At 34.8% G+C, this 14,471-nt stretch overlaps 1 protein-coding gene across 1 annotated transcript; it reads right to left on the bottom strand.

Annotated features, from left to right (window-relative positions):
- Nucleotides 1-250: 250 nt before the first annotated feature.
- SLC7A9 (solute carrier family 7 member 9) lies at nt 251-11,806 on the bottom strand. Its single transcript, XM_068411499.1, has 12 exons — nt 11,702-11,806; nt 10,349-10,496; nt 9,149-9,391; nt 8,450-8,575; nt 8,029-8,128; nt 6,243-6,287; nt 5,781-5,904; nt 3,926-4,029; nt 2,999-3,095; nt 2,045-2,194; nt 1,274-1,448; nt 251-315 (listed from the first exon to the last, which is right to left on the bottom strand). The coding sequence occupies exons 1-12, from the start codon at nt 11,804-11,806 to the stop codon at nt 251-253; spliced, it is 1,482 nt and encodes a 493-aa protein (XP_068267600.1).
- Between the last annotated feature and the right edge of the window lie 2,665 nt (nt 11,807-14,471).

Consider the following 14,471-nt stretch of genomic DNA (forward strand, 5'->3'; position numbering starts at 1 on the left):
GAGTAATTTTAATGAAAAAAACCAAGATACCATAACATTAGCAAACAATGAAAACAGCTCTGCTGGATACTGTAATCTGGCGTGGAAATCTTTTATTCTTGTATTTAACATTTTTCAAGTACTAAAGTGTTGCAAAAATAACACACTGGTATGAACATAACAATTTAGAAAGTATAAACGTGTGCCAAACTAACTTGAATTTTCTTCAACCAGTATAGCACCTAAAAACAACCTGGTACATATGAAATATTTATTCAGTAACTTCCTCTGCTGGAACAACTTCCAAAAGCATCTGAAGGTGCATAGTGATGGGCTCTGAGGAAAAAAAGTTATTGTTAGAAGCTTTATGAGACAACAGTATTTCTGTTCAGACTTACACTATTTTTCTAAGTGAGAAAATTATCCTTGTGAGTAGTTGTCTGTCTTTTCTGTATTCATATCTCAAATTTTAAAAATAAGGGGTGGGGAATAAAAACAATCTTAAGATCCAAGCTACAACATTCCAGGGTTTTCTGAGCTTGCTCTTAGTAGAGTGCAATGCTTCTAATTTCATAATTGCATAATATTTAATAATCCTGGGGGGCAGGAGAGACAGATGGTGGATTTTTTTTTTTTAATGTCTGTAGAACTACTAATTCTGTCCTCTTCAGCTGGTTTAACTTTCCCTTTTAGAAATGTCTGTGTATCCTGTTTTCCCCAAGATAATTGCAAAGAGTGTCTTTTAAGAGTATACAAAATCACTTTATAAATCATTACACTGGGTTCTTGCAGCTTTTGCTTTACTCAGCAGCACTGTGATTGTTTTTGGTCTTAATGCTGTTAACATTTTCTTTAGTAAGTATAGTAGAATTGATAACCTGAGCTAAAAGCACAGTATTTTGTGGCGTAAGAACTGCTAATCTTTAGTTAATGGCTAAAGCAATGTTTTGAAATATGGACAACCAAGAAACTAACTTTACAGATAATATAGTTCTGTTCATTTTAAAAGTCAGGTTCTTCATGCTACTACAGTGATGTATTGCTTTTTTGTGAATTAAGTTTTGTTTTTCCTGAAGTCAGACATCACTTTTTTTTCACAGGAAGGAGTAAAATACAATCTTGAATAAAGCTCACTATATGCCCCTCACTATATGTCTGGAAAATTGCCTGCCTTTGCACCCCACTCATATGATTTAGATGGGATGGACCATATCACAAGCTTCATTACGGTAATTAATCTAAAGCTTAGCAATGCTCTGTTGAATTTGGAGCTGGCTGGCTGAGGTATACTTACTTGATATTTTTTGGGGCCAGTTGAATTTAAAATGAACAAAAAGTACATAAACTATAAGTCCACTAAGCATAAATAAAACACAGTACAGATAGGCCAAATCAGGTGCACTGATGATTGGTGCCAGTACCAGTAAAATGGAGACTAATGTCACTATGACTGGAATGATGATGGGCACCTGCAAGATACAAAGCAGAAAATTACTTGTTGATTCTTTTGCTGTTCTTACAGAAGTTGCATATACGAAAGAAGGATATTTTTATTGCCTTATGCAGTTATTCCTTTTAAAATTTCTGGAATTAGCTGGGGCAATTGGAAGAGTAACAAGAATATGGATAGGGAAAAGTCTTCCGCTAAATCATTGACCAAGATCTCTTTGTATTGCAAATTGCAGTGTAAAAATTTGCATTTTAATGAATCTGGGACCTGACTCCAGTGCAATGACCTGGGGTCTTATTTCGGGTACTCTTTCCGTGGTAGTCTGCTGACTGCAGTTTCCCATCCCTGAAAATCTCTCTTGTGCCTGTGGTCTGTGCAAGTAAAAGTAAAGATTGTGTAATCTTTCCCAGTCCTTATGAGCTTAGTCCTAGTGCAAAACTGGAACAAAGAGAAGAACTAGAAACAAATGGCTAGGTTTCAGGTAAGGGGAAAAAACAAACAAACAAACAAGGAGTCTGCCTGAGAATGTTGTTTAAATATCCAAATATTTAGGATGAGTTCATGTTTCAGTATTTATGGGAGTGGAGCAAAAGCCATACTGAATGGTGAACTTACCCTGATTGGTCTCCTGAGTTCCTTTCTTGTAAACCTCATAACAATGAGTGCAAGTACAGTTAAACCATAAAATATCCAGACTGCAAAACTAAAATAATTTATGAGTGTGTCAATGTCACCAGGGATAGTGTATATAATAGCAATGGCCCCCTAAAAACGAAAACAAAAATTAGTATAGTCCATTATAAAAGAAGGTTGTGTCAGTATGGGCATATGTTTACAGTGTTCCAGAGTGTGATCTGTGAATGCTTTTGGTTAAACACTTGGGTGTAAATGTATTGCAGCACCTTTAAAGATAGTGCCCACATCCTGCCAACATGAGTTTATTTTTGTGTGCAACCTTAATACCATTTTAAGTCAAAAGACTTTAAATTTGTATGTGTTAATCTGTTTTGTTGTTGACTGTGTATCTTGGAGGAAGTGATGATACTAAATATATTTTTAGGTTACTAAAGTGACTGGGAGTCGACAGAGCAATTGAATTTTGAATTTCTCTTGGTTTACTTTGAATATAAGATAAATGGGGAAAATATATAAAAAAAACAAGGTATTCTAGAGCTGTTTTAAAATATATTTACTGAAGAGTTTGTTTTTTTTTTTCAGTGAGATGTAAATGCATTCTTACAGGGAGGAAATAAGGTAGTGACAGGTTGCTTTCAGGCGTCCTGTGAAGTAAAGGATTTGCCTAATACTAATCATTCATTTAACTTTTTAATTTGTTTTCATGCTGTGGATTCTTAAAAACATTTTGATTTTACAATCCAGTTCTGGAATGAAACTGTTCAAATTGAGAAGTTGGGGGGTTTTATATAGTCTTTTTTCCTATGTATTTAGCAATTTTCTTGTCTGGATAGTCAAAGGTATGTGTCAAGACTGCTGACAAGAAACTGTGAAAGCATGTATTACTGGAGAATTTTTGTTGATAATTTTTCTATACTTAGGATATATACTTACGTGAAAGATGATAGCAGGTGCTGGTGTTAAACGCTTAATGCTAATGTAAGATAGCACCTTTAGCATGTGCCCTTCACGACCTGCAACATAAACAAGTCTGACAAAACAAAAACAAGGCAATCTAGTCAGTGTGGCACCTAGACTTTAAGTGGCATTACTAAAAAAAATAAATGGAGTACCATTCATTTTCAGGGTTGTTTTATCGTGTGGCTACATCTGACTATAATTTCATTAGTATTTCCTTTGATATGCAATGGGATTAGAGGAATATCGTAGTAGACTGAAATAAGGGAAATCACCACTATTTAAAGCAGTGAACTTGAAACTAATTCTGAACCAGTATTAAAGCAGTGAACTTGAAACGAATTTTAGAATCATTAGTTTGCACATTTAACTTAAAATTATTTTGAGAAAAAAAGTTAGCTACTGTGTCCCTTTTAATTAAATATTTCCATTTTAATTTGCTTCATATAAAAAAAGCTACATTGGCAACCTTCTGCCGAAAAATGGATCTTTACAGCCCGTTCAGATGGATTTGAAATTTAGAATATTTTTAAATAGTAAATGGAAGTGTTGAACAACTGATAGAAAGGAATAGCTTTGCTTTCCAATTCTTATCTTTATCATTACTTGTGTAGTCATGTTCTTACTGTAATTTTTTTAACTGTTAACTTCTTAGCTTTAAACTTGATGAGAGATGAAAAAAAACCTTTGTGCTATGCCTCCTTTGAATTAAGAATAAGAGACCTTCTTTTTTAATTTTTGAAACCTTGATAGCCCCTGCTTCTTTTTGAAAATTAAACAATATAGCTAGATTTGTAGGTATTTTAATTACATTTTGTACGCTGTGTAGATACATAAATGTATATATACATTTTTCCATCCTTTAAAAATTTTCGTTTTAAGATACTTAGAATGGGAGCTTACCTGCCTGCAGTAAAACAGGACCCGTTGGCAGATCCAATTGTAGAAAAGGCCACAAAGAGAGGAACTATCCAAGAGGCTGGATAAAGGACTCTATCTCCGAATGTCTGGGATATGGGATTAAAATGAGTAATTTTTGTCATTTTAACTACTATTTGGTACATTCAGTAATGTGGGAGCCTCTTTAAAAGTACACTAAATGGGTATCTAAGGTAAGTTACCAATAAAAACATGTTGTATATTTTGTGTAGTTACTAAAGAATGCTTTGTCAAATGAAGACTTGGATTAATTCATGAACCACTCTATGAAGAGTGGAATATTGCTGTCAAGGTGTTTGAGATGCAGCATCTGTAGGAAACATGGGGAGACAGATGTAGAAAATACACAGAAATTAAATTCTATTAAAGACACCTGGTTTGGGGATGTGTCTGCAAAACCAAAAGAAAGATAGCATTGCAGCAGAGAGCCACACATACACAAGATGGTTTCAACCTTATATAGAGGGAGTAACACTACTAGTGACGGCATGGTAACCTAAGCCGTGCAGGTGAACAAGTAAAGGACAAACTTGCTAAGGTTTTTACCTGTGCCATGGTGTATTAGTTGTTACTACAGGATGGATTAGATCTCGTGTAGGTACGTTGACCTACTGTAAATGAATTTGAATTAAAACTCTTTTGACATGTATGTTTGGGGTTTTTAGTTGTGGGGTGGTTAACTTTTTTTTAGTAAGTCAAGCATAAAGAGTTCTGGTTTTGCACAAGTGTAACATCAGTGTTGTTTCTTTGTCCAGTAGTAGGACGCGCTCATCAGTGTTAAGCCAGAAGTCTACTTACAGATGCATAGACCTCTTTATAGTGTGCTTCTCCTTTTGCTGTTTGCTTTGCTGCCTTTGTACTGCTCAGCGGCAGTTCTGAGATTCTGTTGTTAATTTAGTCTGACAAGTTTAGTGCTAGCTGATGTGTGTTGTTCACAGGTTGTAAGTTTAGTAGTATACTGAAGAGGACTAGTTTTTAAGCAAGATATAACTTGATACATGTTGCTGTGCCTGTCGGTGCAAGCAAGATGGAGTTCTACATTTTAAAAAGATTATATTTTTTAACATTTTAAAGTATTTCTACATTCTTCACTGTGCTACATTGCATTTTGCATGCATGTCACATACTGTTTGTTTTCCCCAAAAACTGACATTAGGCAAAATTGCTGCATGACCTTTCAACAGCTGTTTCAGAGACAAGTGTCTCGCAGAAAATTTACCACGTGGAACTGAAGGGATAGATGTGTGTGTTAAGATTTTAGAAATTTATGTAATCTTTAATTTTGTCTGTAATAGTATGTCTTGCAATAATGTAAAAAGGATATTTCTTAGCTTTGTTAAGAAAAAAAAGCAAGAGTCAGGAGGAAGTGAATATGGACTACTTGCTGTTATCTCCAGAACGACACACTCTGATACTGCCATTTTGCACGTCCTTGTTTCTCAGAAATATTGGAAACTGAAAAGGGCAAAGCGGCAGGTGTTACTTCTCCTTCCATCTTTTTGGTGCTTATGGAAAACAGTCAACCTCTGAGCTGCAGTGTTTACAAAATGTTAGCTGAAGACTGCATTACTTTTGCTTGCCTTTTTTTTTTTTTTAACTTGGGATATGACAGAACTACTGTTTAAATTAAGCAGTACTGAAATAAATTTTATATTAAGAAATGACAGTAGATAACGGGGAAAGAGGTGACATTGACAGCTTAGAAATTAATTGTACCTTAAGAAAAGTTACAGGTTCCTTTTTGCTCATGTTAACGCTGAAGATACTTGAATGCACACAGCCTTCTTCAGATGCTCTATTACAAAATAAAGTGGCTTACCACAGCAACTGCCTGGGACTGCAGGAGTTCTGTTGAAGTCATTACGGTGAAATATGAAATGTTTATCAGAACGTAACAAACTGTAACCAAGGGGATTCCAATAATTATAGATAGCGGTAGATTTCTAAAGAATGCAAAAGTAAGACTCCATCAGCATTGCTATATCACTGGTAGAGCTGTCATAGTAAACTGTGGACTCTTACTTTTCCCCGTATGCTCTTTAGGTGTATTTACATTTCTTTACTGTAGAGCCATGGAAATCAGGATTTTTAAAAAGGAAAAATAGAACTTTATGCAAACTTATGAAGCCTATAATAGATGCTAATTAGCTCTCTCTGTTAGTACTCAAACCTTGAATAACCATTGCTTTTAAAATCAAACCAAAACACATGCCTGCCTCTACAAAAATATTAAATGTTTGATTTCTGTTGTTAGAAACACTGCTTTCCTACATAGTTTTACCTGTAAGGATTTTTAAGTTCTTCTGTGATGTAATTGAGTTGATTCCTGGAAGGAGAAGCATTCATACAATGTTATTAGCAGTCAGGTGTTGAAATACTAGTATATGATAGTCAGGTGTTATTTCTTGTGGTGTTGTTTTTTTACCTTTTCAGTTAAAAAACAAACAAAAAACTTTATGGTACAACTAATCTGTTAAGTGATAAAACTGCAGGACAAAAAATTATGTGATCTTCTTATCCAAATGTCAGCTTCTTGATTCACCATCTTTTCCTCCATTATCTTTTCCTCCTCACAGTTTTAGAAGTATCTCTGAGATTTTGAAATGAGATTGTCTTAGTTCTTGGATAAAATATCCCAGAATAACAAAAATTTGGCAGACACATCTCAAATTTACATGATCGCCTTTGAACTTCAAGCTTTGCAATATCTGAGTCTTTTCAAATAAAAGCACAGGCTTCAGGACTGAAGCAAGTCTGCTAATGTTTCACAATTGTTCTGTAAGTCATATTGTCTAGAAAACTGGCATGAAAACCTTTTTAAGGATTACACCTATCAGAATTATAACTTCCAAATACTCATTTTTACAAGCATGTAGACCAGATTGAAACAAGATTTTTACTCATCGAGTTCTTGAAAATGTGAGGAGGAGTTGGTATATACAGTTCAACAGGCTAATTTTCAATTTAAAATAATTTAGGCACCAGCTTCCCTGCCCCCTTAAAAAATCTAGGTGAGTATCTGAATTAGCAGGCTTACATGCCTGAGGTGAGACACTCAGGCTTGGAAATAGAACCTGAAAGATTAATCCATTTAAACATAAATTCAGTTTTAAGCATCTAAATAGGACTTGCTTTGTTGTAAGTTAAGATTTATATTCTTAATTCCTTCCAAAATACAGATCTATATGCAAACTTTTACAGTTTGAACATTTAAGAACAGTGTTAATGGATCAGACCTTGATTTGTGCCAACAGAGCCATAGACCAATTGACATTTCCTTTAGTTTCAGGAAATAAAACGTGTAAACTATTTTCTGGACTGTGGCAGAGATAAAGTTTAAATGTTCCTGCCAGTAAATAAGTTTATTCTTACGAAAATAATTCTGGAAAGCACTCTTCTAAGTATTAAATATAAATGCTCTACATAGAACATAAATGTAAACCTAAATCCATCCATATTTGTGATTATTTTCAAACGTAGTGTTTTCTTAAATCTAAAATGGTAGATAATAATGGATAAACAGATGTGGAGATTTAAAATTGAAAGCTGCTCAGGGAAGAAGACGTCAATGTTTTTATATTAATTCCAGATGAAACCAAGTAAGAAAAAATTTGAAAGTTGAACCTTAGGAATTCTGACATGTAGTGTGGTGGTTTTGTTTTTTTACATCCTGTACTAATCAAACATCGCTATGTGTTTCACAAGAAATGGGATTTGATGGGGTAATCCATAGGGGCTCTGGGAAGGCTATTTTGCTTAACATAATGGATTAAACTGTTATATTCTTCTCATTACCACAGTATCTCAGCATCTTCAGCAGCAAAGCAGTAGCCCTTTCAGGATCTGATATAATTTCTTTCCCTAATAAACAGTAACTTGAGGATTTGGGGTTTTTGTTTTTATTTTTTTAAACCATACTGGTGCTCTTTTTCCAGCATTCATTAAGAGATTCTTAATAACAAGTCAGATGTTAACTTTTTCACATCACATCTTTGAGTTCTACAGGGAGAGTAAATAACTTAAAGGCTGCTAAACTGTAACTGTTAACACTAGTAAAGATACCTTACCATCCATCATACGCCCAGAGTCCATTATAAAATGCCAAACCGATAGCACTAACAGAAATTTTACTGTCCTTGAAAGAATCCTTGAAGTTCTCAGTTTTTCCTGCAAATAACATGTAGATTACTGATCAGTGTTGAAATTAATTCCTTTAATCCGCACCAGATGAAGAAACATTCCAACATGTTTCATGTTTTGAAATATCTCACTTTTAAAATCAATTCAAACTGATTTTTGTTAATTGATCTGTAGTGTTGCATTTCCTAACCCCCCTTCTCTAAAAGAAAATACCATTGTTCCCAAGAGATCTGGAACTAAAACACTGAATAAAGAGAGGCTTGTTGTGCTACTTCTGTTAGTGGTAAATTTTTAGATGGTCATAATAGAAGCTAAAATAATTTTTGCAAGTAAAGTATATTTAATTACCTTGTGCAAGGAGAACAATTCCACTTACAACAATGATTGTGACAATGATCATTTTAGCAGCTGTGAGAAAATTCTGGAGATAGCTTCCCAGCTTCACACTCAGTGAATTCACTGTTGTAATTGTCACTAAAATAAATAAATTCATATTTCTGCATTAAATTTGTCAGAATTGAAAGAAAAGTTGCCTCTTAAAACCTTCCTCCTCCTTATTTACTGTACTGCTTTTTCCTCCCACTGTTTGTCTATATTATTCATATAGTTTTTTAGCATACTATGTTTGGATAACAGTGCAGAAAAACAGTTTTCTGAATTAGATTTTGATAGTATCTTTAACAAAAAAAAAATATATTCAAGTTGCACAGCATTCTGATAAATAAATAATATCTCGACACTTATTTTTTCTTCCTTTTCTGCTAGAGAGAAGCATTCATTACACAGCTGTGTCTGTCTTAGGAAAAAAAAAAAAAGAAACTTAGACTAGGAACAAACCATTTTCAAACCTATCCTTTTTATGTGTTGTTGCATTAGTTGTGGGAAGGACTCACTGTACTGTTCTGTTTCTTTCAGTGTAGGATTGCTTCCTGTTGTCTTCATGAACATTAACATACTGAAGTCTATTGTGCTGAAATATATTCGTTGATGGGGCTGAACGGAAATCGCTACACAATTATGGATCTTGTCTCTTAAAATGAATCTTACCAATAGCAGCTGCTGCAAGACACTTGATGACAACTTGGGGTGGATCACAACCCGGATAAAAAGGAGCTGATGCATATTCGGCAAAGCTGAGACAAATGATTGCAAATGAACTGGGTTTTGTGACAAGTAAGCTTGTCCAAGAAAACAAAAATGCTGGAATTGGGCCAAATGCCTCCATAAGGTAAGGATATTCTCCCCCAGATTTTGTGATCATTGTACCAAGCTCAGCAAAACAAAGTGCCCCTGAATAACAAGAAAAGCATTTATTATTGGTTTAGTTCATACACTTCTTTAAGCTATGGCTGGCTAGAACAGATTATCACTTTTTAATAGGTAGAAAAGTTAAGGAAATGGATAGATACAATGCATCATTACTTTCTTCATGTTTCTGTACATTTTACTGTATATGCAAAATAAATTTTTAATTACCTGTGAGCAACTGGAAAAAATACACTGAAACTATTAAGTTACAGTCCAGAATTTACTACTATGGGTGTTTAAGACCAGCAAATAAAGTACAAACATTCTGACTTCATATTAGATTTCTGTTTAAGAAACTAACACTATAAGAAGTATCTAAGTGACAACTGCACTGTCTGACCTGCCTTTTGGAAACTTGAAAAAATAGACTTGGTGCACAATTTTGAAGTAAAATGTCTGCTAAGCTCAGCTTTAAAGTACAATGATACTTCTAGATTTATTGCTGTAGCTGGCATCTTCCGTAAAGGTTTTTGCGTATGGTGTGTACCTGACATGTTGCCCAAAGAATTCCTTTTTGTTTTACTTCTTGAAATATTTGAAGTGCTTAGTGATAAATTTTCAGATAATAGAATTAGATATACGCAATTACACAAGTAGAAAAATAGCAGAAGTACTGAGCTCACTGCCAGTAAATTTCAGATTTTGCCTGTGATTTAAGTAGAAAAGTATTCTTTTTATTACAGTTAGTGGATGGAGTAAGCAAAACTAAAACTTGCTTTCAAAATGAACTGAAAATGTGCTTTACAATTTTAAAAACTTAATTTATCTTTTATAAACAGCAGATCTTTTAAATTTTTGCCTGAGTACTGCTACACTCATCAGGATATGATTGACTTTGGTCTAGGTGCTCTTAGCTAATTTGTGAAATGAGAGTAGTATGCAGGAACAGTAGATACGAAGATTTAAGCAAAGATTCAAATTCTTTGTTGACTCGTTTACCTAATGTTGCAAGAACTCCACAGGCTGCCCAGATGGTTAAACAAGGACCCACAGCTCCAATATTGGCAAGTACTGACTTTGGAGAAACAAAGATACCAGAGCCAATACTTGTACCAACAATCATACAGATTCCACTGATGAGGCCCACCTTGAAATAAAAGGAGACACTTTGGTAAAGTAATTTCTAACAATTCAGTAATTATTTTTTGACATAATTATAGTAATTGTCATTACTGACTTTTTTTTTCCCAGCTTTCGACCTATAGCTTCTACAAAGTAATATATTAAACTACGTGAAATTTCTCTTTTCTTTTCAAGATGCATACAACCTGTGGTGTACTCCTGCTGTTTCCAAAAGTACAGTTATTTGGACTTTCTCTGCCTATTTATTAAACCATCCTTTGGATTATGTGGGTCTCAAATCTAACTTCGTACAGGTGAACATCCCCTTTCCACTCTTTGATTAAACACTGAAATTCTTTTATGAGCACTTGAGGAATTCTGAATTTTCTAAGCTTCAAAAATTTGCTTTCTTGCATGGAGTCTCTTTTTTTCTTTTTTTTTTTTTCCTTCCTTCCAGCAGTTGTTTTCCTCTCCTTGCTTTAGGTATTTGTGCACAGGAATTATCTTGATACTGCTAGGTGGTGAAAAGATCATGTTGTTCTGACTTTGTAGTGACCTACGTGTTACATGAAACTACTAAAACTTGAGGCATGTCCTGCTAAAAAAAACAGTGGCATAGGCTACTTAAATTTTCATGTTAGTTATGGCTGGTCTAATAACATCAGTATCTTGCCAGTCTTGGCACCAAACATATAGAGAATCTTTTTCCAGGTTACTTAAACTTAAGGAGGAATCCCCCTCCCTCCTGAGAGCAAGTGGCACATCTGCTTTCCAAAGCATCTGTAATTTTCTGGAGGAGACAAATTGTCACTTGTCTTTCTGTACCAGTGGCTATTTTATGGCCATAAACACTAACAAACTTTCAGAAGCAATGAGCTGAACAAGCCACTTCAGCCTCTGAGAAGTACATGTGGAAAGAAACAGTAAAGTTTATGAACTGTTTCACTTGATCAGCTTTGAAGTTATCAGATATAAAAATAACTCAAAGACTTAAAACCCCCATGTTCTCCCTTTTTAACTGTGTTTATATCAGAGCTATTTAACTAGTAATTAGCAGTTTCCTAAAATGTAAACCAACTGCACTGTCAAGATATTAGTGCATCAGTGCTAAATTGGGACACAATTGCAGTTTTAGTATGATGATGCATATGCACAGGTACCCCCCTACTGCCTCCCTCTGCTAGCTCCTCACACACATGTGGACTGAGGAAGGGAGGGGGGAAGTTTTGCCTGCTTTTGTAGGTTCATCGTTTGGGGTTCATGACTCTGAATGGATTGACCGTCTTCTTTTCCATTGTGCTCTCCTTTTCTTCTCCTTAAGCTTTCTTCACCCATTTGGTTTACTTGTTGAAATCTCTAAGAAAATAAAAACGAAATTATCAGTCTAGCATATTAATGTTTGCTTGAGCTTTGCTGATATATATGGGTCCAGAATAGTGTTGTTAAATTTTGCCAGAAAGCATAAACACACACACACACGCACACTCACAAAGGACTTCCATCTAACTACCTACTTGGAGGTTAAATCGAAGAGGTGGTAAGTCTACTTCACCTGATCGATCTGACTGGCTGTGGATTTTCCTCATACCCACCTGGCAGTGAATGTCTTTCTGTCTTCTTTCTCGGGTTACATCCAGTTGAGAGGATCTTACTGGAACAATCTAGGGTTTATACCTAGTCCCTCCTTTGAATTCCTCCAGAGGTCCAGACAGATTTCTCCCAAATCTCTCCAAATCTTTCTCCCAAAAGCTAGTCTGTTTTCTTATCTAGGAGACCTTCTTTCTGATCTCTGCTAAATTAGGCCTTCTCTCAGTTCTTTGGAGATGCAACTATCTGCTAAACCAAGTGTTGTCTCCTGTAATTGTCTAATTAGCAGCTCTTTGCCTCAGAAAGAGTCACCAGTCTTTTCCATGTTGACTCAGGGTGAATGTCTTCCACTTGAACATTTTGTTGTGTTTAGAATTAGAATAGAAACAGTTTGTTTTCAAAGTTAAATTTAGACTTGTGATTTTTTTGTGAGGATTTTGCTTGTTTCCCGTAGTATTGAAATAAAATACAACCTGAGATAGTGGAGGAAGTTGGTCAGGTTAGGTCCTGATTCTTAATAGTCGATTGAGTCAGAAGTCTCTTCTCCCCTCAGACCTTACAGCTATGATTACTAGAATCTGAATGATGAAGATCATTTTGCAGTTATACAGACTAATTCAGGAATGCTTCGTGTTTAGGCAGCTTAGCTAGTATCCAGTGATTCTTGGCTACAAGAATTGTAGCATTTTAAATTGACAGAAGACCTATCTCAGTACTGCTGGTCTTCAGAAACATTTAGGCTATAAAGACATCCGGTTTATGTTTTGAATTAAAGTTTTTTAAAAGCAATCATCATGAATCCAACTTTTAAGATTAAACCTACAACAGAAAATTGCCCACGTAAGGAATGCAGGGCTTGGGTCACTGAATTTTATTCTAGCTTTGTGCCCAACTTCTCTCTTTAAAGTCTTATATTTAAGATGTTTTAATCATCATCATTTAGCAATTCATGCTTTCACTTACCTTATTTATTTATATTTGTTTGGTGTTAATTAGGCTCCAGGAATCTTTGTATAGTGTATTTCTTTATTTCTCCTGTTAGATTTACCAGCCAGTTAGACAGCAAGACATGTCCATGTCTGAAACCAGAATACGCAGAAGCAGCAGCAGCTTAAGTACAGAGGTTATAAAAGGTAATCATTAAACCCATTCTCAGCCAAGAAGCTTTGAGATAGGAGCCACAGGTAAACCAATAGTCCAATTAGTTTATCTTTAAAAAAAAAAAGTCTTTGTTCCATTCGTGAGAATGTTTGTCCAGTACCTAAGTAGTATATTACATAGTGAGAGTGAACCATAATTTGAGGAGTCTACTTTGATGATTTTCTATCAAGCAATTTCTAATTTAGAAATACTTCAGAAGGATAGCCTTGAAGTAATTGTCATATTATGGTTGCATTAAAAACATCTATCCAGATGTTAGCTGCATCCTATAAAAATAGCCGATGTTTTTATCTTGAGAAGGTAGAGAGGTGTGAGCAGAAATCTCTCCTTTGTTTTTCATTAACCTGAATGCAGCTGAGTGGACAGCCTGTGTTCCCTTTACTTGCAGTTCCAATTAATTTTTCATTTTTGTAAATGTTTAAAAATCTTGCTTTAGTAAAAAATGTCATTCTCTATTTCTATACAGTTGTATATCCAGGAAAAAGGTATTGTTGTCCTGAATGCTGAAATAAGGTAGCTTCTTTCATTCTAGCTAGTCATCCCTAAAATACTTGCAAAAAAACCCCTTAATCATGTTTCACTTCATTGTTTTTGGCAATGCAATTGTATGGCTCCTTTCCTGCAAGACATCCAAACCAGTAAGTCCTGATCAACCTGATCTAACTTCAGCTGACTTTTTTCAATAAACATCTACTGTTAAAAGCTAAAAGATGTAGTGATATTAGTCACTGATGTTAAGATTTGTTATCTTGTTAAGATAATGCCTCATGAACAACAGTAGTAGAGAATTGGAACAAAGACCAAATTGTTGGACCTAAGTATCAACAAAACTGTATCCTAACATGATTTGACAGTTGTTTTTCTTTTTTTAACCTTCTGTTTAAGCATGCAGGCTTGATCAACAGGAATTCCTTTTGTAATGTTGATGTAAATCTGTGACTAAAAAGAGACTCTAAGAAAATCTGAAACAGACTTACATTGGTTGATATTTGCCACGTTTTGTGATGTTGAGCCAGACTCTGTGCTGTGAATGTCTTTCTCAAAGATTGAGATTGCAAAGTAATGTCAGTACTGAAAATAAAACCAAAGCTGTATTTTTTTTTTTACTCTTTTTCTGTCCTTGTTTTTCTTGTTTAATTCTCACAGAAACAGGGTTAAGCTTCAAGCGCAGCTCTTCCATCTTAACTAATTTATTGTTCAAAAATTACCATCTGAATGATGGTTGGACAAAAGTTTTTTTTCCTACAGATAA

This window comes from Nyctibius grandis, chromosome 12 (assembly GCF_013368605.1).
Source record: "Nyctibius grandis isolate bNycGra1 chromosome 12, bNycGra1.pri, whole genome shotgun sequence".
Classification (NCBI taxonomy): Eukaryota; Metazoa; Chordata; class Aves; order Nyctibiiformes; family Nyctibiidae; genus Nyctibius; species Nyctibius grandis.